This window comes from Chionomys nivalis, chromosome 21 (assembly GCF_950005125.1).
Source record: "Chionomys nivalis chromosome 21, mChiNiv1.1, whole genome shotgun sequence".
In the NCBI taxonomy this organism is placed as follows: Eukaryota; Metazoa; Chordata; class Mammalia; order Rodentia; family Cricetidae; genus Chionomys; species Chionomys nivalis.
In genome coordinates, this window is record NC_080106.1 from 21092831 (window position 1) to 21117259 (window position 24429).

General features: G+C 45.0%; 1 protein-coding gene across 1 annotated transcript; it reads left to right on the forward strand.

Annotated features, from left to right (window-relative positions):
* The first annotated feature begins 10545 nt into the window (after window positions 1-10545).
* Gabarapl2 (GABA type A receptor associated protein like 2) lies at window positions 10546-23037 on the forward strand. Its single transcript, XM_057754132.1, has 4 exons — window positions 10546-10718; window positions 11021-11076; window positions 12372-12544; window positions 22434-23037. Exons 1-4 carry the CDS (start codon window positions 10685-10687, stop codon window positions 22522-22524), a joined length of 354 nt encoding a protein of 117 aa, XP_057610115.1. The 5' UTR covers window positions 10546-10684; the 3' UTR covers window positions 22525-23037.
* Window positions 23038-24429: the final 1392 nt, after the last annotated feature.

Below are 24429 nucleotides of genomic sequence, written 5' to 3' on the forward strand. Positions count from 1 at the left end.
TCTCCACGGCAACCGATCGCGGGCAGAGGAACCAATCACAAGCGCGCAGGACTTTAAGAGGGGTGGGGCTAGCGGGAAGTTGTACTGGATTAGATAGTAGGTGCATTTTATGCGGTGCCTGCGGTCCCTTCAAGAAAAGAACAAAACCAATATTTCCACTCACTGAAGTCTGTGTCAACAATTATATGAAACCAGAAGTGCATAGAAGTTAACTTGGTAAACATCTCCTCACGGGTCATCTGTTAACGCTCAACATATGGACGGTGAATGTTGCTTAGTTGGCAGAGGGCTAGCCTACCTGCAGGAAGCCCTGAAGTTCATCCCCAACACTTCATTAAACCAGGCACAGTGGCCCACATCTGTAATACCTGCACCCCTTGAGATGGAGGCTGGAGGAACAGAAGTCCGAGATCATCTTTGGCTACATTGTGAGTTGGAGGCCAGCCTGGGATACACCAGACTTTGTCTCAATACAAAAGCTCCAATGCTCATACTGAAGTCCAGTCATTCACATAACAAGGCGAAAGTCCTGTAGCCAGCCAGGTACTTTTGCCTTCAAATTGAAGGCAAAATTCCGTTTCTACCATACCGCATAGGAGGAAAACAGACACGAATCCCCTGATTGTTTAAATGTTAGAGGTAATTAACTACATGGTTTCTTCTGGTGTGCATAGTTAGGTATAATAATTATTAGTATCATAGTCTGCAAAGTTAGCATTTGCTGATCAATTATGTGAATACTTACTAATATCTTTCTTTTATAAATGTGCATGTGTATCTGTGTGAGGGTGTCAGATCTTGGAGCCCCAGACATTTGTGAACTGACATGTGGGTGCTGGGAATTGAACCCAGGTCCTTTGAAAAAAACAGTGCTCTTGCCGGGCGGTGGTGGCACACACCTTTAATCCCAGAACTTGGGAGACAGAGGCAGGCGGATCTCTGTGAGTTCGAGACCAGCCTGGTCTACAAGAGCTAGTTCCAGGACAGGCTCCAAAACCACAGAGAAACCCTGTCTCAAAAAACCAAATAATAATAATAATAATAATAATAATAATAATAAAATAAATAAAAAGAAAAAGAAAAAACAGTGCTCTTAACCACTGAGCCACCTCTCCAGCTCCCACCAATATTTCAACGTGGAAGAAAGTTGATTTTTTTGTTTTGTTTGTTTGTTTGTTTTGGTTTTTTGAGACAGGGTTTCTCTGTGGCTTTGGAGCCTATCCTGGAACTAGCTCTTGTAGACCAGGCCTGCCTCTGCCCGGTTTATTTATTTATTTTTTTCCATTTTTCAAGAGCGGGTTTTTCTGTGTAGCCCTAACTGTCCTGGAACTCTCTCTGTAGAACAGGTTGGCCTGGAACTCACAGAAAACCGGCTGTCTCTGCCTCCCAAGTGCTGGGATTAAAGGTTTGCACTGACTCTTGCACCTTGCACCCCAACTCCGTCAGAGTTTTGTTTGTTTTGAAGAAGGGTCATACTGCATAGCCTGGGCTGGCCTTCAATTCTCCTTCCTCCAGGTCCTATGCATGAGCAGTCAGTTCACTTGGCCACTGGGTCATTTCTCCAGCCCCACCAATAATATATCTTAATTCTGGAAAGGTTGTCCTCTGACCTTCATATGCGTGTCATGTGCTCATCTGCATACATACACAAATAAATAACCAAATAAATGTAGTAAAATGAAATAAGGAGCTGGAGATAATGGCTGCTCTTCCAAAGGATCTAGGTTTGATTATCAGCACCCACATGGTGGCTCTTCTCTAACTCCAGTCACAGGGGATCCAACAACCTCTGTGGGCACTGCATACATATGGTACATGGACATACATGCAGTCAAAACACCCATATACAGAAAATTAAAAGGGGGCCAGCAGTGGTGGCACATGATTTTTTTTTTAATATTTTTATTTATTTATTTTTCAAGACAGGATTTCTCTGTAGCTTTTGGGGCCTGTCCTGGAACTAGCTCTTTTGGTTTTTTAAGACAGGGTTTCTCTGTAGTTTTGGAGCTTGTTCTGGAACTAGCTCCTGTAGACCAGGCTGGCCTTGAGCTCACAGAGATCTGCCTGCCTCTGCCTTCAAGTGCTGGGATTAAAGGCGTGCGCCACCACCGCCCAGCAGGTACTTGCTTTTAATAGCAGCTTTTGGAAGGCAGAGGCAGGCAGATCTCTGAATTAAAGGCCAACCTCTTCTACAGAGAGAGTTCTAGGACAGTCAGGGCTACACAGAGAAAACCTGTCCTGAAAAAAACAGAAGATTAATTAAATAAATAATAAAAATAAAATTAAGGGGGAAATATAATGGATTTTTTTAAATTAAGAAATAAAGACGGCAGTAAGACAACCGTTTTGGAATGGCTCTGGATGTGATGTCGATTTCTTGGGGTGGCTGTTCTATGAGTAAGAGAGTGTTTTCCTCCAAAGTGTCAACAGCAGGCAATGCATGCAGTAGCCGAATCACTAGTGAGACAGACGGAGGTGACTGTTAAGAATTTAGGAGTACGGGGGCTGAGAGATGGCTCAGTGGTTAAGAGCATTGCCTGCTCTTCCAAAGGTCCTGAGTTCAATTCCCAGCAACCTCATGGTGGCTCACAACCAGCTGTAATGAGGTCTGGTGCCCTCTTCTGGCCTGCAGGCATACATGTAGACAGAATATTGTATACATAATAAATAAATAAATATTTTTTTAAAAAAGAATTTAGGAGTACATAATTGCTCAGCCTTAGCTAGGTGTGGTAATGTAAACCTTTATTCCCAGCATTGGGGAGGCAGAGGAAGGTGAATCTCTGTGAGTTCAAGGCCAGTCTGGTCTTCATTGTGAGTTCTAGGACCACCAGAGAGACCTTGTCTTAAAAATTAAAATGAAATAAATGGTTCAGCTTCCCCTGAAAGATCATAAACCTGGTAAAAAAAATAATTAGTAATAAATTATACTAACTGTTCATCTTTCCTGCCTTGATTTCAGGAAGCTAGACTCTGTGGTTTTTGTCTCAATTTTTTTTTTAAGACAAGGTTTCTCTGTATAACAGCTCTGTCTGTATTAGAATTTGTTTTGTATGCCAGGCTCATCTCGATCTCACTGAGATCCACCTGCTTTTGCCTCCCGAGTACTGGGATTAAAAGCATGTGCCACGATGCTTGACCTTTCTTCAGTTCTTTAAAGGAAAATGTTAAAATGCTTTTAAAATATACTTGTTGTGTGTGTAGCTGTGCATGTGTCACAGTTCGGGTTTGGAGGTCAGAAACCCTCTAAGCCATCTCTCCAGTCCCTGAATATATTACATTCCCTTCCCCCCAACAGGGTTTTAAATGTAGCCCTGGTTATCCTGGAACTCACTATGTAGACAAGTATTGTGAAACAATCGTTTGGTATACTGTGAAGATGTGTTGTTCTCATTGGTTTAATAAAGAGCTAAATGGTGCAAGGTGGTGGTAGTGCACGCCTTTAATCAAAGCACTTGGGAGGCAGAGGCAGGCAGATCTTTGTGAGTTCGAGACCAACCTGGACTACAAGAGCTACAAGAGATAGGTCCAGGAGAGGCCCCAAAACTACAGAGAAACCCTGTCTCGAAAAACCAAAATAAAATAAAATAAAATAAGAAAGAAAGAAAGAAAGAAAGAAAGAAAGAAAGAAAGAAAGAAAGAAAAGATCTGGAGGCATCACAGTCCCTGACTTCAAACTCTACTATAGAGCTACAGTACTGAAAACAGCCTGGTACTGGCATAAGAACAGACAGGAGGACCAATGGAACTGAGTAGAAGACCCGGATATCAATCCACACATCTTCGAACACCTGATCTTTGATAAAGAAGCAAAAAAATATCAAATGGAAAAGTGCTGGCATAACTGAATATCAACATGTAGAAAAATGAAAATAGACCCATATCTATCACCATGTACAAAACTCAAGTCCAAATTGATCAAAGACCTCAACATAAAGACAGCCATACTGAACCTTATAGAAGAGAAAGTGGGAAGTACACTTGAACGCATTGGCACAGGAACCACTTCCTAAATAGAACCCCAGCAGCACAGACACTGAGAGAAACAATTAATAAAATGGGACCTCCTGAAACTGAAAAGCTTCTGAAAAGCAAAGGACACGGTCAACAAGACAAAACGACAACCTACAGAATGGGAAAAGATCTTCACTAACCCCACATCAGACAGAGGTCTGATCTCCAAAATATACAAAGAACTAAAGAAATTGGACACCAAAACATCACATAATCCAGTAAAAAATGGAGTACAGACCTAAACAAGGAACTCTCAACAGAGGAATCTAAAATGGCTGAAAGACACTTAATGAAATGTTCAACATCCTTAGTCATCAGAGAAATCAAATCAAAACAACTTTGAGATTCCATCTTACACCTGTAATGGCCAAAATCAAAAACACTGATGACAACTTACGCTGGAGAGGTTGTGGGGAAAAGGGAACACTCCTGCATTGCTGGTGGAATGCAAGCTGGTACAACCCCTTTGGATATCAATGTGGTGATTTCTCAGAAAATTAGGAAGCAACATTCCTCAAGACCCAGTAATACCACTTTTGGGTACATAGCCAAAGGATGCTCATTCGTGCCACAAGGACATATGCTCAACTATGTTCATAGCAGCTTTGTTTGTCATAGCCAGAACCTGGAAACAACCTAAATGCCCCTCGACTGAAGAATGGATAAGGAAAATGTGGTACATTTACACAATGGAGTACTACACAGCAGAAAAAATAATGACAGCTTGAATTTTGCAGAAAAATGGATGGAGCTAGAAAACATTATTTTGAGTGAGGTAACCCAGACACAGAAAGACAATTATCACATATACTCACTCATAGGTGGTTTTTTTTTTTTTCTTTTTTCAAGACAGGGTTTCTCTGTGGCTTTGGAGCCTGTCCCGGAACTAGCTCTTGTTAGACCAGGCTGGTCTCGAACTCACAGAGATCCGCCTGCCTCTGCCTCCCAAGTGCTGGGATTAAAGGTGTGTGCCACCACCGCCCGGCTCATAGGTGTTTTTTAAACATAAAGCAAAGAAAGCCAGCCTACAGACCACAATCCCAGAGAACTTAGACAACAATGAGGACACTAAGAGAGACTTACATAGATCTAATCTACATGGGAAGTAGAAAGTATAAAAAGACAAAATCTCCTGAATAAATTGGGAGCATGGGGACCTTGGGAGAGGATTGAAGCTGGGAGGGGAGCGGCAGGGAGGGGAGCAGAGAAAAATGTAGAGCTCCATAAATATCAATTAAAAAAAAGAAAAAGTAGAGCTAAATAGCGGGATGGTGGCGCACACCTTTAATTCCAGCACACGAGGCAGAGGTAGGCAGATCACAGTGAGTTGGAGATCAGCCTGGTCTACAGAGTAAGTTCCAGGACAGCCAGAGCTACACAGAGACAGGCAACCTGACTTGAAAATGGCCAATAGCTGGGCAGGAAGAAGTTAGGTGGCACTAGCAGACAGGGAGAGAGTACTGGAATGAAGAAGGGCAGCGTCACCAGCCGGAAGCAGAGGAAGCAGGACGTGTACTAGATGAGGTAACAAACCATGAGCCATGTGGCAGCAAGTAAATTAATAAAAATTAGTTAATCTAAATTATAAGAGTTATTTCGAAACAAGCCTAAATTATCAGCCAAGCATTTATAATTAATAATAAATCTGTGTGTGGTTATTTGGGAGCTCGTTCTCAGGACAGAAAATTATGCCTAAAGATCAAGCTGGCCTCGAACTCACAGAGATCTACTACCTGCCTCTGCCTCCTGAGTGCTGGGATTGAAGGCATGCATTAACATGCCTGGCTCAAATATGACATGCTATAGTTTTGTGTATGCCATGGTATTTTCACATTTTCATGATTGAACACTGGCTTTTCAGTGTCTGTTACCAGAATGTCCCCCTGTTCCTGCAGTTTGTCTCAAAAGACAATGAAGTCAAACTGCATTATTTTAGATGGGAATAGCAGCCCATGCCTGGACTCCCAGTGATGCCTGGAACCATAGTGCTTGGAAGGCTAAAACAAGATCAGTTTAAGGCCAATAAATCTTGGCTACACAGCAAGCATAAGACCAGCCTGGACTATATAAGACTATCTCATTCTAAACCTGGTTGGGTCATAGCACAAACATGAGGAAGACCCCAGTTCTTTTTTTTTTTTTTCCCTTGGTTTTTCAAGACAGGGTTTCTCTGTAGCTTTGGGGGCCTCTCTTGGACCTATCTCTTGTAGATCAGGCTGGTCTCGAACTCAAAGAGATCTGCCTGCCTCTGCCTCCCGAGTACTGGGATTAAAGGCATGCGCCACCCCTGCCCAGCAAGGACCCCAGTTTTAAACCCAGCACCTACGTAAAGAGCCAGGTCAGGATATATGTGCCTGTAACCTCAGGGTGGCTGGGGCTTGATGACTGCTAGCTTAACTCCAGATTCAATGAGAAAACCTGTCAAAGGGAACAAAGTGAAGGGAAGGATCCCTGATATTGTTATACCTAGTCTGCTGTGCACTGCAAGAAAGGAGAGAGACTCCAGACAGTGGTGGCACGTGTCTTTAAACCTAGCACTCAGGAGGCAGAGACAGGTAGATCTCTGTGAGTTCGAGGCCAGTCTGGTCTACAAGAGCTAGTTCCAGGACAGGTTCCAAAGCTACAGAGAAACCCTGTCTCAAAAAAAAAAAAAAAAAGAAAGAAAGAAAGAAAGAAAGAAAGAAAGAAAGAAAGAAAGAAAGAAAAAATAAAAATGAGAGAGACAATGCTTATGGGTTACGAGCGCTTTTAATAAATCACTACTTATGTGGAGTTGCTGATCAATCAGGGCCGAAGAACAAAGGCTCGGAAGCCTTGCTTTTCCTGACGGTCCCAAACAGGGGCAGAAGTGGGATTTATAAGCGCAAACATTTGTGGTCAAGTTAACGTTACAATTTTCACCAATCAGGAGTCAGGGATTAGGGGCTTTCTTTGTGTGTTCCATCATGTCAACAAATACGGAATGTAAGTTTTTCAGTCCAACCAATCAGATTCATTTGTTCTTTCGGTTGTTAGGAACTGCCATAATGTTTTGGAGAACTAAGGGTCATAATAGATTATTTCTATTGTTTAAGGATTCAGTAGGGCAGCTATTGGAAAGTTCCCAGCTCCCCTAGGGCTTGGAAACTTGAACTTTGTTTCACTCTACAGGTAAAAGGAGTCTGAAGTCAAAGGACAACACTTAGGACAAGGGGCTTTTTCCTGCTGCCTTCAGCACCCTACTCTGACCATCCCATGGGAACGTGCACCCACATGCGTGTGAGTATGTACCACATACTTGGGAATTCGAGGCCAGTCTTGGCTACATGCTGAGTTCAAGGTTTTCCTGGGCTACAGGAGACATCCTTGCCTGTCTTGTGGGTCTGCTGATGTGTGCCTGCCTCTGTTATTTTCCTACAACTCCTCCCACCCCTCCTCAGTTCTCCATCCCTCTCCAGAAGGTATCTAGTTCAAGAAAGCTAAACACCATGACTAACACAGGGATACGTATCATGGCAGATTAGAGAATCCAATTAGAAGGATGAACTGAAAAACAGATATCAAGTGAGCAAATAAGACAAAAAGACATTGATGGTCATCATAACTGTCAGGACAGCCTATGGGTTGAAGAACACTGACTCTTCCTCCCTGAGAAGTGTACATAGCTCTTACATCCTTTTAAGTAATATGTGTGTGTGTGTGTGTGGTGTGTGTATCTTGGACTAGGACAGAGTGACCCGATTTATAAAGAGAAACGGAAGGTTTAAGTCTGATTTCTTTTCTATTCCTCGCTCACTCCCTTTCTGTAGTACTGAAGATTTGAACTAGGGACTTTGTATATGGTAGGAAAGTACAGTTACTACTGAACTAAATTAGCCCCTTAAGCCCTGTTTGTTTTTTATCTATTTGTTTATTTATTGGTTTTCCAGTCAGGGTTTCTCTGTGTAGTTCTGACTGTCCTGGAATTCACTGTGTACACCAGTACCAGTCTGGCCTTGAACTCACAGAGATCTGCCCACCTCTGCCAGTACAGTTCTTTTCCTTCACCACGTGAGTCCTAGGAACCAAACTCAGGTACTCAGTCTTGGCAGCAATTTTTTTACCTGCTGAGTCATCTCACCTGCCCTACTCTAGCCCAGACTGGTTTCCAACGCGGATAGTGACTGAGGATGACCTTGAATTTCTGACTCTCCTTCCTCTAACTCCCGGGTGAGGAGATTAGAGGTGAACAGGGTGTGGAGGTGCAGGCCTTTCAGCCTTTCATTCCTAGCACAAAAGTAGGTGAATCTCTGCGAGTTCAAGACCAATGTGATCTACAAAGGGAGTTCCAGGAACAGCCAGGACTGTTGCACAGAGCAACCCTGCCTCAAAAAACAAACAAAACACAAACAAGACAACAAAGCCAGACAAACTAAAAGAGAGAGATTACAGATGTGCACCGCTACCCAGCTCTTGGGATTAAACTCAAGGCTTCAATTCAAAGTTCTGTACCAACTGAGCGAAATCCCCAGCCCAATAATTTTTTTTTTGTCTCTTTTTCTTTCTTGTGCTGGGGATTAAATCTAGGCACGCACATGCTCCATTACTGAACTACATCCCCAGGTTAGGCTGATCATTTAAAAAAAGTCTGAATGAGCCAGGCATGGTGGCAACTGTCTTTAGTTCAGGTACTCAGGAGGTAGAGGCAGGAGGATCTCTGAGTTTGAGGCCACAGGCCACCTTGGTCTTCAGAGCAAGTTCCAGGACAGCAAGGACTACAAAGAGAAAAAAACTTGTCTTGAGGGGGAAAAAAAAGCTGGGCAGTGGTGGTGCACGCCTTTAGTCCCAACACTTGAAGGCAGAGGCAGGCAGGTCTACAGAGTTAGCTCTAGAACAGGTAGGGCTATTGCATAGAGACACCCTTCACCACGTGGGTCCTAGGAACCAAACTCAGGTACTTAGTCTTGACAGCAAATCTTTTTACCTGCTGAGTCATCTCGAAACACCAAGAAAAGAAAAAGATAAAAAAAGAAAAAGAAAAAAGAAAGAAGAAAAAGAAACTGTGGATATATTATAGATCTTCTTTAAAACCTCACTTCTCATCACATTATGGTAAAAGCCAAAGCTGTCTGCATGCAATTCAAGGCACCACGCAATTTGTTCCAGGTCTTTCTGATCTGCCTCCCAGCAGATTATTTAGTTCTAGCCACAGGGGGCCCTTTGTGTTCCTAGCGTATGGCAATTTGTCTAATAATCATTCCATCCCACCAGCGCACCACGCCCTAGTCATCCGCCGCTTTATTTTTCTAAATATCACCTGTCATTTACTTTTTCGTCTTTTCCCATGAGAACGCAAATTCTGCCACAGCATGGGTGGGGGCTCATGGATTTCTTCTGGTTTCCAGAACAGAATTCCTGTGTGCCACATCGATGCCCAAGTGTAATATTGAGAATTTTCAAATTATATTTATATATTTATTTTAAGAATATATTTTTTTCGTGCATTTGGGTGCGTGTATGTACAGAGGCATGCCACAGTGCACACATTGAGGCCAGAGGATAGCCTTCGGAAGTAGCTGCTTTTCTTCCACCACTTGCGTCCAAGGGATTGAACTCACGTTCTCAGGCTTGGCAGCAAGCACCTTTACCTGTTGGGCTGTCTCATCCCCAACTCCAATTTAGAGCAACAAAAATACTTTCAGAATGAAGCTGCAGTCACAGCATCCGTCAGGAATCTCAACTGTAGGAAATGACGGATGACAGCATCAGACACAGGCTTGACAGATGCGGCAGAATCACAAGCACGTGTTCAGGTGCCCAATTAACTGCATATTCGTGTTACATGGTCACCAGCGCATAAACAGATGGTGACCCAGAGCGGGCCGCTCCGATGACTCCACTGCGACTCAGCTAGGGGTGAACCTCAAGGCTTAAGGCTAAGCAGGTGACACCAGCGGCTCAGGCTGTGATTGCTGAGCCACTCCCACTGCCCGCTCCACGGCCTCAGCTGTCTCACTACCAGGGGAATACTCCGCTCGCCAGGCACACTTAGCCTCTGACAGCTTTCGATAAAGAATCTCTTTGGTCGGGGATATTCCGCTGACTAAATGCGTATCTGTGATACTTGCTCATAAATGTTTATGAATGTTTAAGTATGTAGTCACGAGTCGAGGGACATGAAATTTGTTTAAATCAAATTTTAGGTGCGGAAACGCCTAAGCTAGAACTCTAGGTTGTCACCAGTACGCATCGCCACACAGTGCTTAGAACTGGTTATCCCTCGATACCGAGCTCCCGTCTTGTCACCAGACCAAACATTAATAATCATATCTTTCCAAAGCTTCAGATTTCCCCTACCAGCGCCTTTATAAGCGTTCTAAGCTATGTGCCATAACCCGTCCGTCACACACAATCCCCAGACCCCAGTCCAGTCGCTCGCAGATTCAGCCACCTACTTCAGCCGCCATTCACAGGAGAGCCCCTTGTGTGTGTGGGGGGGTGTCCTTCTAGGCTCCGCCCCTCACGTAAGTTCACGCCCCTGGTGTATTTACCGGGCGCGCCGGAAGCCCCGCCCCGGGTGGTTGCCAGGCTCCGACGGCCGGAAGTCCCGCCTGCCGAGTAGTCGTCGCTGCCGTCGCCGCCTCCGTTGTTGTTGTGGTCTCTTCTCCGACGTCCGCGGCTCAGAGAGCCGGCCCCGTCGCCTCCCGCCGTCATGAAGTGGATGTTTAAGGAGGACCACTCTCTGGGTAAGCGCGATCGGCCTGGCCGGGCCCCGGGTCGCGGCCCCTCCCCCACCCGCGCCGCCCTGCCGGTCAACTGGGTCGCCAAGGCCCCGCCAGCCTGGGCGCCTCTCTCGGACCCCTGTAGCCCTCCGCGGATCTTGCTGGAAATCTGTGAGGGAGGCCGCGGCCAGGGACCCGGGGGCGAGGATCGGGGCGTCCGCGCACAGGTTGCGGGCGGCGAAGGGCGGACAGGAAGATGGGGTTCCGGGAACTGGGGACGTCAGGCGGGCAGGCGCGACAATCAGTCCGGTGTACTTCTCTCGCAGAACACAGATGCGTGGAATCCGCGAAGATCAGAGCGAAGTACCCCGACCGGGTTCCGGTGAGTGTGGACTGCCCGTCCTCGCACCCTTCTGTCACCCTTAAAGTCTTGGAGCGGTGTCGGGAGGGTGCGCTGGGCCATGCAACAGTTGATAAATTAAGGTCTCAGAGTGGAGCCAGAGACCGGACGGGCTGGGCTGGGGCCGGCCCAAACATGGGGCGCAAGAGGCTGGTGCTGTTCAGGGGCATCAGTGCTGAATCTTCCGATCTAGGGCAGCAAGCTGCTTGCAGCCTCTAGGCTCCCTCGCCAATTATGTAAGGAACCGTGTTCTAGGACAGGGCAACAGGTCACTTCCACTTTGGGGAATGGTGGGGGACGGAGACTGTCAACTTGGTCTTGGATAGGGTACCATAGTCTCAGGGCATTCGTCTTTAACTTTGAGCCATTAACTTGTAGTTTCTTTTCACCCTGGTTGTGCCATCCTTGCTTGACCAATAAATCTGAAATGCCACCTTTGTCTTTAGTCAATAATAAGTATGATGCTATATTGCTGCCATAGTTGGGGAGGTGGTTTCTGATGTCATTATTGATTTCTGAAGAACATAAAGTCTTACTGCTGTAGCTCTTTGCTTGTAAACAGTTCCTTTGAGGAAAGAATTAGGAGGGCAGATGTTAGCCTGTTTAAAGAGAAACAACAGGCCAAAAGAAAACTTTGGCTCCTGGGTGGCTGGGTAGAGCATTGCCATTAGTTTGTCCATCCTTCTTTCCACTGTTGCTTGGGGTCTTAATTCTCTAGGAGTGTGGATCTGTTCAGGGATCCTAGCTTAAGAGACTACAGGTGAAACTCTGGTCAGATAATATTTCATCTGCCTAGATAAAATGTTAGAAAGTTAGATGGTGGAGGTGGTGGTGTGCGCCTTTAATCCCAGCGCTCAGGAGGCAGAGGCAGGAGTATCTCTTAGTTGGTCAGCTAGAAAGTTTTGTAGCTGTGTTTCTCTTATAGATGCTGAGATCAGAGATGAGAGATGCAACTGACCCTTTAAAGATAATATTTTGATCAGTTCTGGACCTCCAGAATGTGGCTTCCTGAGACACAGGTGCATCTACTCACGCTGTGCATTTTCCCACACACTGCCTTGCCCACGCTATGTTCATCATACTGTGAGGGCAGAGCCGTATGTTAGGTAATTTGGTCCCGTGCTTATGTGCACTTGTGTGCCTTTTCCCTCCCCCTCCTTCCCCTCTCATCTGTTTACAGCACTGGGAATCAAGTACAGGCCTTTGTGCATGGCAGGCACGCGCTCCTCTTTTGCTTAAGTACAACCTCCCCTGATGACATCTCTTGACTTTTCCAGGTGATCGTGGAAAAAGTCTCAGGCTCTCAGATTGTTGACATTGACAAAAGGAAGTACTTGGTTCCTTCTGACATCACCGTGGCTCAGTTCATGTGGATCATCAGGAAAAGGATTCAGCTTCCTTCTGAGAAGGCGATCTTCCTGTTTGTGGACAAGACAGTTCCACAGTCCAGGTGAGAAGGCTGTGATGGCCTCTGGCCTAGTAATCCGTTTGCTGCTTATAAAACCCAAACCTTGGGTTCTGACTGCAGTTCTTTGTTTTGTTTGAGACAGGTTTCTGTGTGTACCCTTGACTGTCCCAGAATTCACTTTCTAGACTACACTGGTTTCTTTTTTTTGGTTTTTTCGAGACAGGGTTTCTCTGTGGTTTTTTTGGAGCCTGTCCTGGAACTAGCTCTTGTAGACCAGGCTGGTCTCGAACTCACAGAAATCCGCCTGCCTCTGCCTCCCGAGTGCTGGGATTAAAGGCGTGCGCCACCACCGCCCGGCTAGACTACACTGGTTTCAAACTCCGGGAGTTGCCTGTCTCTACCTCCTTGGGATTAAAGGTGTGTGCCACCACCCCCGGCCCCAATTGAAACTCTTAATTTGTGTATCAGTAGCTTCAGGGGAAAAAAAAAAACCCATAGGGCACAATTATGTATGCACTCTGTTAAAACAGAGAATCTGGAGTTTATGTAATATATATGGATCGCTGGTGTGTAAGCCAGAGATCAGCACGGGGTGTCTTCCTCAGTTGTTTCTCTACCCTGTTTATCTACTTTTATAGACTAATGCTTGTTTTTCTTTTTATTCACTTCTTAAAAATTGTGTGTATATATGCATGCGGGTGGCACAGTGCATGTATGGAAGTGAGAACAACTTTGGAGTTGCCTCTTCCATCATTGGCACTGAGGTTGTAAGGTCCAGCATCTATTGTGAGACAGACTCCCCCTGAACCTGGAGCTCACTGACCTACACTCAGGTCTTCATGCTCACAGAGCAAGCACTCTACTGAGTCATCTGCCCAGCCGCCAGGTCTGGACTGGAAAATGCACCTGTCATAGCCCCTCAGAAATTGACTAAGATACCCAGTGTTGGCCCCTGGCCTCCACATATGCACGAACATACCTCATACCCTAAATAAATAATTCTCAGAAATTCTTAAAAACAGTTCAGAACTTTCCTGGGCTCGAACCATAAGTAGAACTGAGGCCTGCAGTGAGGTTTTCTGTCTCAGAAAGAAAGGAAAGAAGGTGGAAGGGAAGGAGGAAAAGAAAGTTAGTTCCAGAAGAGGCCTAAGCCAAATTTTAGACCTATCAGAGGTGAAAAGCTCTGGCTATTGTTCTCTAGGTCTGATTCCTTCTTTACTCATCTCTACCACCTATTTGTGGTGATGGTAGAGAGGCAGTAGAGGAGAACACAGGAAGCCTCTCTAAAGCCAGTATTTGCCTGAAGAGATAGATAGGAGAAAGGCCAGTGCCTGCCCACTGGGTGCTACTGGTCTGTTAATACCTATAGCTCTGGAGGGCTTATCATTCTTGGGACCCTCTTACCTAGCCTTCCTTCACAGGCTTTTGGGTAGTGTGTTGTCAGGTGTGCACTTTACCAAGGGAGGAAGCCAGGCTTCTGTGGGGTACCTCTTGACTCCCCTTCAGGTAATAGAGGAGCTCTGAGAACTTTTACAGCACCTTGGTGATTTCTTTTCTCCTGCTAGGAGACTCTGGCTTACTGGGGGGAAGTCAGAGTAGGATCAATGGCACTGGATTTGTTTTCCTTAGTGCTGATGCTCTGGTACGGTCTGAGTGGTGGTGGTCCAGTTCCTTGTCTTGCTAGGCATGTGCTCTACTGCTTAGCCACATCTCAGCTCCTTCCCGTTACTACTGTCTGATGACATTAAGATTTCTCCACAGCTTCTAGCCATTACAATAGCTGATAGATCTCATTACCCGTTTCCTCCCTGTTGTCCCTGAAGTATAAATTGAGTTGAAAGTGGAAAGTGGTTCTCATGCATCAGTGGCTGCTTCAGAGCCATTTTCTCTCCAAGTGCTTTCTGGAACAGCAAACAAGCTTTCATTTATCCCATTTGCCTTTTCTAGTCTGGTAATACTCTACCCTAAAGCAGATTATATTTGAGCAAGTTAGGACTTTAGGACTGAGTGACCGGAAGTCCACACATCAAATCCTGACTCTTCAGGATAAAGAGAACACGAAGGCCCTTAGTGCTTAAGGTCCAAGTTAATGACTTCTTGCCCTACACTTAACTGCAGGCCAATTTGTATTCGTTTGGGAGTTTTATTAAAAATGTAAAAATGTATTTATTGATGGGTGGTGGTGGCATTTACAGGTTGATCTCTTGAGTTCAAGGACAGCCTTGTCTACACAGTGAATTCCAGGTTAGCCAGAGCTATGTAGAAAGATCCCGTTTTGCCGGGCGGTGGTGGCGCACGCCTTTAATCCCAGCACTTGGGAGGCAGAGGCAGGCGGATCTCTGTGAGTTCGAGACCAGCCTGGTCTACAAGAGCTAGTTCCAGGACAGGCTCCAGAACCACAGAGAAACCCTGTCTCGAAAAACCAAAAAAAAAAAAAAAAAAAAAAAAGATCCCGTTTTAAACAATAAAAAGGATTTAGAGCTGGCTAGTGGCAGTGGCCAGCCCTTTTATCACAGCACTCCCGGAGGCAGAGGCAGGCAGATCTCTGTGGTCATGACCAACCTGGTCTACAGAGTGAGTTCCAGGACAGCCAGGATGGTTGCACAGAGAAACCTTGTCTTGAAACAAAACAACAAACAAACAAAACCCCAAAATGTATTTGTTGTCAAGTTTGGGATGATATACATTGTAATTCCAGCTGCTGGCAGGAGGAGGCTGTTTGAGGGAATACATACAGTAAGACCCTGTTTCCAACAGAAATCAAAACCAAAAACCCAAATTTGTTTAAAAACAAGAGGCATGTGACATCATCAGACCCATGCAGATGTAAATACCTACTTACTACAGCCCAGAGCAACAGGGTTTCTTTCCTAAAGCTGGTGCTGACTCAGCTTCACTGTCTCCTCAAAGTCAATTTAGCAGACTCTTTTCAGCTTTTTCCAGACTCCTTACAGAAACCTGGAGCCTCCTTTAACCTTCTTCCGGGGCCTGCAGCTTGCAGAGTGAATGGGAAATGAACATAGAGTGAGTTCCAGTTTTCCCTGTTCATAACTGACAGTGCTGCCTGAGTTTGAACAGGGTTTGCTGGTTATGTCAGCTGAACCCAGGTGATAGCATGCAGAGTGCAGAGTTAGTACCAAGTACAGGTGCTGGGTGTGCACAGAGGCAAGCTCCTAAGAGTTTTATTTCCTTCTTTTTTGAGTTTCTCTTTCTTAAAAAAAAGAAAAAGAAAAGGCGGTGGGATCTGGATCTCAGCTGCCTTTCGTTTTCTTTCCTGGGTTTTTTGTTTGTTTGCCGGAGACAGGGTCTCTGCATAGGTTTTGTTGTACTAGAACTCACCCTGTAGACCGGGCTGACTTTGAATTCAGAGATTCACCTGCCTCTGCCTCCACATCAGGCCTCAACTGCCTTTTTCTTGTAGCATTAGAAAGTTGAATTCTCTGCCTTATATCAAGAATCTGGCTCAGCCAGGAAGTGGTGGCGGAAGTGGTGGTGCACGCCTTTAATCCCAGCACCTGGAAGGAAGTGGCAGGTATATCTCTGTGAGTTCTAGGCGAGCCGGGTCCACAGTGTGAGTTCCAGAACAGTTGGGGCTACACAGAGAAACCCTGTCTCAAAAAAACAAAAAAGAAACAAAAGAATCAGGCTCAACACAGAAGAGGAACTACCCCTTGCTGTAGACAGAACTAGAAAGACATTGGTATAAAACTTTCCCAGTCATGGTAGCAGAGGGGAACCCAAGTCTAGTAATAGTCTTTGTTCTTTGTTTAGAGCACATACAAGAATGTTCTTTTTTTGAGACAAGGTTTCTTTTTAGCTTTGGGGCCTCTCCTGGAACTAGCTCTTATAGACCAGGTTGACCTTGAATTCAGAGATCTGCCTGCCTCTGCCTCCTGAGTGCTGGGATTCAAGGCTCTTTTGCCACTACTGCCCAGCTGACAAGAATATTCTTAATACCCTGTTTAATATAGAAGCAGAAATCCGGGTGTGGTGGTGTGCATTCTTAATTCCAGCACCTGAGACAGGCAGGCAGATAGCTGAGTTCAAAGCCAGCCTGACCTACATAGTAAATTCCAGGACAGCCAAGGCTACACAGAGAAACTCTGTGTCAAAAAAAACCAAACAGGAATGCATTGTTGAATAAATACTTCCAACATGTTGAAAGTTTGACCTGGAGGAACCAGTGCCCTGGAGGTTGGTGGTTGGCTGGTTTCCTCTCTGTCTGAAAGAGGTCTCAAAAGGATGGTGAGATGTTTTAGAGCCCATCTTTTGTAGAGAAGTGTGCTTAAACTAAAACAATTTTGATCATTTCTGGGTAAGTACTTCTTTCAGAAATGGCTATTGGTCTGGTGAAGATAGCTCAGCTGGTAAAGGTGCTTGCCACCAAGCTTGATGAACTGAGTTTGAGCTCTGGAACCCACATGATAGAAGGAGAGAAATGAGTCCTGTGGGTTGTCCAATGACAATTTTTTGTTTTAAAGAAAAGGTGTGCTTTAGTAATGGCAGAAGATTGTGCAAGAGGGACATCTGATCGGAAGGAGTAGTCAGCTCTGTTTTGACAATCAGTGCCTTTCTGGCTCCTCAGCAGTGTGGTCATTGTCTCCAACCTCCCCCCATTGTGCCGAGAGACAGGGAAGCGCAGGAGCTGTGCAGCAGATGGCTGACCAGGTGTTCATCACTCCAGCCCAGTTATGACTCAGTGCCTCTATGCCCTGCCTTTGGTTGAGCGTTGAAGGCAATTCCACTGGGGTTGGGCGCCCACATGAGCCCTAGGTCAGTCTTCCCCCCCCCCAGTGCAAAGGGCTATCGAGAAGCAGAAAGTGAATGTTTGCCTTGGGTTCTCATAGCTAATATGGGACCTGGTTCTTACTAGGACTTGACTTTACCGTTGGTCAGTTCCTGCCTAGGAGAAATAACTTTTTTTTTTTTTTTTTGGGTTTTTCGAGACAGGGTTTCTCTGGTTTTGGAGCCTTTCCTGGAACTAGCTCTTGTAGACCAGGCTGGTCTCGAACTCACAGAGATCCGCCTGCCTCTGCCCGAGTGCTGGGATTAAAGGCGTGCGCCACCATCGCCCGGAGAAATAACTTTGCCTGGATCTGTGATCGGGATGGAGGCCTGGGAGCAGCCTCTAGGGAGCAGCTGTGGTTCACTTACTCAGCACCCGAGGACTCCGCCTCACCTTAGATTGTCCATGCTTTGCCGTTCTTTACTAGTCAGAACCAAGAGGTCAGAAGGCAGCAGTGCCCTCTCAGAAAATTCTTTCTAGGTGCCTTCATATAGTACTGGACACTATGGCACTAAAGACTGTGGGTGTCTTCTACAGAAACCTCCCAGCAGCTTAGGTAGGGAGCCTCGGAATTGTGGTCTGACTGTTCACAGGTTGGGCAGCTTGCCTGTCAGCTATGTTAGAACTGCCTCTGCTTTACGACTCCTGACCTGCTGACAGGGCCTGCTCAGCTCTGGTGCTAAGGCCTTGGTTTTAAGAGGGAAGCTCATCTGCCCTGAGGTTTGTAGAGCATGTCCTAAACTGGCATATGCCTGCCTGTGCTTCATTTGAGTAAATTTTCAGTGGAATGTTAGTATATGTGTGAGAAGCATTGTTCTCAGGAAGATCCTTGCCAAATGTACAAAGATCTAATGCTAGGTCACTGGGACAAGCCTACCTGTGTGTTCACTTGGAGGCGGTACAGGTTGGAGAGAAGAATGTTTTCTGGTTTGGTGGCTAAATTATTTGTTTCTCCATGTATTAGTTTTTACTCCTTTGGATTATGGATTGCCATAGTACTATTTCAGGTTGTTGTGTGAATAAAGTTATTATATGTATGTATTTGGAAAAGAGCTTAGAGTGTTAGGATAGGTAAGATTTTTAGTAAGATTTTTATTGTCAACCTTTATAGCTACTTGGGCACTGTTAAACAAATTAATGAACCCAGTGTTTACTTAAGACAGTGGAATTGGTCGGGCAGTGGTGGCGCACGCCTGTGATCCCAGCACTCTGAGTTCGAGGCCAGCCTGGTCTACAGAGTGAGTTCCAGGATAGGCACCAAAGCTACAGAAAAACCCTGTTTCCCAAAACAAACAAACAAACAAACAAAAACAGTGGAGCTGAGCTGCTGGGGAGATGGCTTTAGTGCTGAAGAGCAGCTTCTCAGCTCTTAACTCTTGGGAATTTCAGTTCCAGGGTTGCCTTCTGTCTTCTGTGGTCATCAGGCACTTCCATACACAGATATACATGCAAGAAAAACACACACACACAAAAGTAAAAATTTTTTTAAAGTAAATTTTTAAGAAGCAAAGAGAAGCAGTGGAACACAAGCCATGTACTTACGGCCTCTGCCCTGTTAGAGGTCAGGACTGAGTCCCAGGCCATTCTTGGCCTAGGCAACAGCTGTTCCAGTGCTGCTCATGGTTCACTGTGAACAGCTTGTGGAGTCTGAGTAGACTGAGGAGTGGTTCATGAAGCTCTTTGGTGTTTGTAGTTGAGCAATTGGGTTCAGAATTGCTGTATTAGTACTTCTAACCCGCTGGGAAAGAGTGGAACCAAGGAAGTGCTGAGCTGAGCACTATAAGCTCCTGCCATTACACCCATTTGGTAATGACAGTGGGGAGATGTGAGAAAAGGCTTCTTCAAGGGCGCCCTGACCTGGACCAAGGACAGGCCTGTGTACTGTCACAGTGTTTTCAGTTTGGAGGCTCAGCTGTATAACCGAGTCCTGCTACCTGCTGGCTTTTCACTCATGTTTGACTCATAACCTCACTTCTTAATCAGAAGAGAACTCTCTACACCCCCAGAATACAGGCGCCTTTGTTCTTAATATGGCCACACACAGACTCATCTTCAGCATTTTAAATCATTCCTGGAGCCAGACAGTGGTGGTGCGTGCCTTAAGTCCTAGCACTCGGGAGGCAGAGGTAGGTGAATCTTTGTGAGTTCGAGGCCAGCCTGGTCTATGGAGCAAGTTCCTGGACAGCCAGAGCTACAAAGGGAAACCCTGTCATGACTCCCATCCACCCTCCCAAAAGAAAAAAGTATGCATGTGAAAACTAGAGAGGGGCTCTTGAGATGGGTAGACCATGAGCCGGGCTTTGAGGGAAGCAAGTAGTGGAGGTAATATGGGCAGAAGGAGGCAGTGGGGATGGAGACCCAGGGAGAAGGAGGACAGAATCTACCAAAAATTTAAGTATTTATGAGACTGCCTCAAGGAGACCTGTTACTTTGTATGCTAATTTAAAAAAAATGCTTGGGTTCCATCACAAGAAATCTGACTTCATTTTGTTCGTGGAGATGCTGGTAAAGCTCTCTGGAGATCCTGACGTAGCCCAGGAGGAAAGTCAGCAGAGTAGGAGCTCTCACGACCAGCTTCCTCCTATACCCTGACTTACCAGCAGAAATGCATGCAGACCTCTTGTGGGTTTTGTTTTTCGAGACAGGGTTTCTCTGTGGCTTTGGAGCCTGTCCTGGAACTAGCTCTGTAGACCAGGCTGGTCTCGAACTCACAGAGATCCGCCTGCCTCTGCCTCCCGAGTGCTGGGATTAAAGGCGTGCGCCACCACCGCCCGGCCCTCTTGTGGGTTTTAAATACTAGTAGTTCCTTAACACTCAACAAGTTAAAAATGGGTGAAATCGCTGGGTGTGGTGTCTCACACCTTTAATCCCCGGTACCTAGGAGGATCTCTGAGTTCAAGCCTGTCCTGGTCTACGAGTGGCATTTCAGGACAGTCAAGACTACATAATACTCCTTATCTCAAAAAAAAAAAAAAAAAAAGCAAAAATAGGAAAAATTTTGTCATTTTGATATGTAACAGACTTGTTTTATTTCTGCAATCTTGTCTTTTCACACTTAGCACATCTCAGTTCAGATGGCACGTTTCAGGTGCTGAATAGAGATCCTGATTTGTTTTAGAAGCAGCCATATAGGATGTTCCCACAGGAGTTTGGTTCAACAGTGTTGTTCAGAGATGTCTGCTTTTTTTCTGTTTGGTTTTCTAGATTTATTTATCTGCATGTGTGTATATATATACATGTATATACACATATATATTTGCACCGTGTGTCTGCTGCCCATGGAGGTCAGAAGAAGGTGTCAGATTCCCTTCTGGAGTTATAAATGGTTGTGAGCTGCCATGTGGGTGCTGAGAACAGAACCTGGGTCTTCTGTAAGAGCAATAGATGCTTTTAACTGCTGAGCCATCTCTCCAGCCAATCCAGAGAGTCATTTCACAATTCCAAATAGAGAGCCTCACATGGAGAACTGTTGTGATTGCAGAAGATGACAGCCTTTTTTTTCTTTCTTTCCGAGACAGGGTTTCTCTGTAGCTTTGGTGCCTGTCCTGGAACTAGCTCTTGTAGACCAAACTGGCCTCAGACTCACAGAGATCCTCCTACATCTGCCTCCTGAGCGCTGGGATTAAAGACCTGCACCACCATCACCTGGCGACAGGCTTTTTCTTATTCGTACTCATCCCCCACATTATTAATTATCTACCCACACTGCCATCCACACAAAACATGCAAATGGGGCGGGAAGTGAAATGGGAAAGCAGAAACTGCCCCGAGATAAATGTGGCCTGTGTCCCATGTTTACATATTGGTCTCAGACACCAGCAGCAAAGCTGAGGAGGAATCATTGCTTCACAAAATTGAGGTGCTGGATCCCTTCCTCATTTTCCCATTGCTTCTTGGTTGGCTATATACTTGTTTTTGAGACAGGGTTTTATGTAGCCAGGCTGGCCTAGAATTTGATATGTAGCTAAAAGTGACCTTGAATTTCTGATCATCCTGTCCTCAGTGCTGGGTTTCTAAGTTTTAGCCACCATACCTAGGCTTTATGCAGTGTGGGAGGTTGAACCTATGCTGTGGGTATGCTATGCGAGCTCTCTACCAGCTAAGCGACACCCTGCTATGTCCATATCTAAACAACTGTTGTGACCAGGACTTGTTCTTGGATCAGCATCTCACTGCTGGTTCTGGTTGACCCACCACTTCTGATCATACTCCATCAGTATGGTCACGTGATCAGAGCTTGCTTGAGGTTGCAGTGGGTGTTACTACTCTCATTGAGACAACTCAGTTTCCTGGCAGAGAACTGGATTAGCTCTCCACTGCAGTCTGTTCCACAGCATAGGGAAGGCTGATTTTCCACCCACATGTTTAGTTTAAGGAATCTTATTTTTGGAGGCTTTTGGAAAGCTTCAGTAATCTTTGTTGCATTTTATTCTTTTGCAGTAGTGGGGAATCCAGTCCAGGGCTTCATCTCTGCTGGACAAACACTCTATCACTGAAGTACATTCCTGGCCTAGGGAAGGTTTCTTTGGATCCCAAATACAGTGGAAACTTTGAGCATTGTGCACAAGGGTCATTTTGCTCATAGTGTTGTATAGATCTCTGGGGTTTGTGGTCTGGGTGTGTTCATAGTAAGTATCCACCTGTACCTTCAACACTGAGTCTAAATTATAAACATTCAAATAAATACCCTGAAGAAGAGAACCCAACATGTTCTTGCTTCCGGGGATAGTCCTTTTGCTGTTGGTTTTGCTTATTTTGCCTATCATTGTCATCCGTTAAGTCATCAGACACCTTTGCAAGGCGTTGGCTTCTTGAAGGGCTTCAGAATGAATAGGGAATGTTAGGCGCGTGCCTGCCGCTGCACCTGCATCCTGATTTGTTGTGATCTCCCACTTCGTGGTGCTGGAGATTGAACCCAGGATTGTGCTTGCTGTACGGGTTGTACCACTGAGCCACCCTCCAGCTCCATCTTCATTTTTTCATGCTCTGTTCTTTCTCTAGAGCAGACTGCAGGTCACAGCAGGTGCTTGAATTATTTTTACCTCCTAACCACCAACCACAAAGCTCTTCATCCTTAGGCCTAATTTTTCAACTCGGTACCTGGATTCAATTCTCAATGACTTTTTTTTTTTTTTCTCTTTCAAGCCTAACTATGGGACAGCTTTACGAGAAGGAAAAAGATGAAGATGGATTCTTGTATGTGGCCTACAGCGGAGAGAACACTTTTGGCTTCTGAGGGCCAGTGCTGGGCTAGGGGCACCGTTCCTGCTTGTGTATCTTGTAAATAACTGGCTGTGTTTTCAGTTACTCTACCAGAGCCTCTTCACATAGACCTACTAGTGCATTTGTAACTGGATTTATTTCTTAATATATTGGAAAGTTTTGTTTCTTTAGATTAGTAAATTATCATACAGAGTTTTATTTTCAGTTTTCTTTTTGTGCATTGACCTCATGGCTATGTGCTTCAAGGAACCTGTCCTCTGGGAATCATATTTAATGAAGATATTTCCATAATGAAGGGAGGTAGGTGTGGTATTGAAAAGGAGGGGTGATGCATTGTTCTGGATTATGTTCCAAGTGTTAGGTGGCTAAGTATTAAAAGCCCCCAAATGAAATCCTTAGCAATCAGAATACACTTGCTTCACTAGATTTTGCCAACTGCAAATCATGTTGGATTAAGCTAATCTGTTCTTCTTTCTGAGACTATTAAGGTAAATAATTAACAATAAAACTTCCTCTTATAAAGGCATTACAGTGTGACCATGTCCTTATTCACCTTCTTTTGGATGAGTGAGAGAAATGGCTCCTATTTGTCAGGCCTGGAGAAGGGCTTATAGGCCATGGCAGTCGAACCTAGGAGGGAAGTGGTGGCTGGTATCATAAATGGGATTATTTTTTTCCAGTGGATAATATAGTCATAAGCTTCAGATACCAGGGCTATGTAAAAGGTATACATTGCAAAGTCTCACTTATACTACTGTTTTCAGATCTCTGCTGCTTATGGAAAATTGACTTGTATGGGCTTTTTTTCCCAGTATTTATTTTAGTAGCATAATTAAGTATGAATATATGCATATACATTTTAAAAAAAGATTTATTATTGTGTTTTGCCTGCATGTATGTCTGTGTGAGGGTGTGTCAGATCCACTGGAACTGGAGTTACAGACATTTGTGAGCTGCCATGTGGGTGCTAGGAATTGAACCTGGGTCCTTTTGAAAAGCAGCCAGTGAGTTCTCTTAACCACCATGTATATACATTTTTTTTTGTTTACATAAAATAAAACATATATTTATACATTGCATTTTTTGTTTTGTTTGAGACAGGGTTTGACTTTATAGTTATCAACCTGACATGTATACAACTTTTTTTTTTTTTTTTTTTTTTTTTGGTTTTTCGAGACAGGGTTTCTCTGTGGTTTTGGAGCCTGTCCTGGAACTAGCTCTCGTAGACCAGGCTGGTCTCGAACTCACAGAGATCCGCCTGCCTCTGCCTCCCAAGTGCTGGGATTAAAGGCGTGCGCCACCATCGCCCGGCCATGTATACAACTTTATATGTACTTGTGCTCTTTTGTTTGAGATAGGTCAAACCTCTTGGAGCTCATTATGGGGCCAGATCCGCCTGCCTCTGTCTCCTGAGTGCTGGGATCAAAGGCATGCACTACCAAGCCTGGCTTGTACCTGTGTTCTTTAAGGTACTTCTTTCTAGGCTCTTAAATTATTAAGATTAGATTTCTCCTGACTGAGTTTCATAGTTTTCTCACAAATTAGCACAGGTGTGTATGCTTGTCAGAACACAAATGCATCTTTGAGAACGTGGCTTCATATCTAAATCTTCCGCAAATGGACTGTGTTGGTGGCTGTAACCTTATATTAATCATCAAAATAAGGACACCAGGGCTGGAGAGATGGCTCAGTGGTTAAGAGGTCCTGAGTTCAATTCGCAGCAACCACATGGTGCCTCACAACCATCCCGTAATGAGATCTGGCTCCCTCTTCTGGCATGTGGGCATACCCGGAGGCAGAATGTTGTATATATAATAAATAAATCTTTAAAAAAAAAAAAGGACACCAACTAGGAGTAATAGTGCTCACCTTAGTTCCAGCACTTGGGAGGCAGAGGCTGATGAATTTCAGAGTTCAA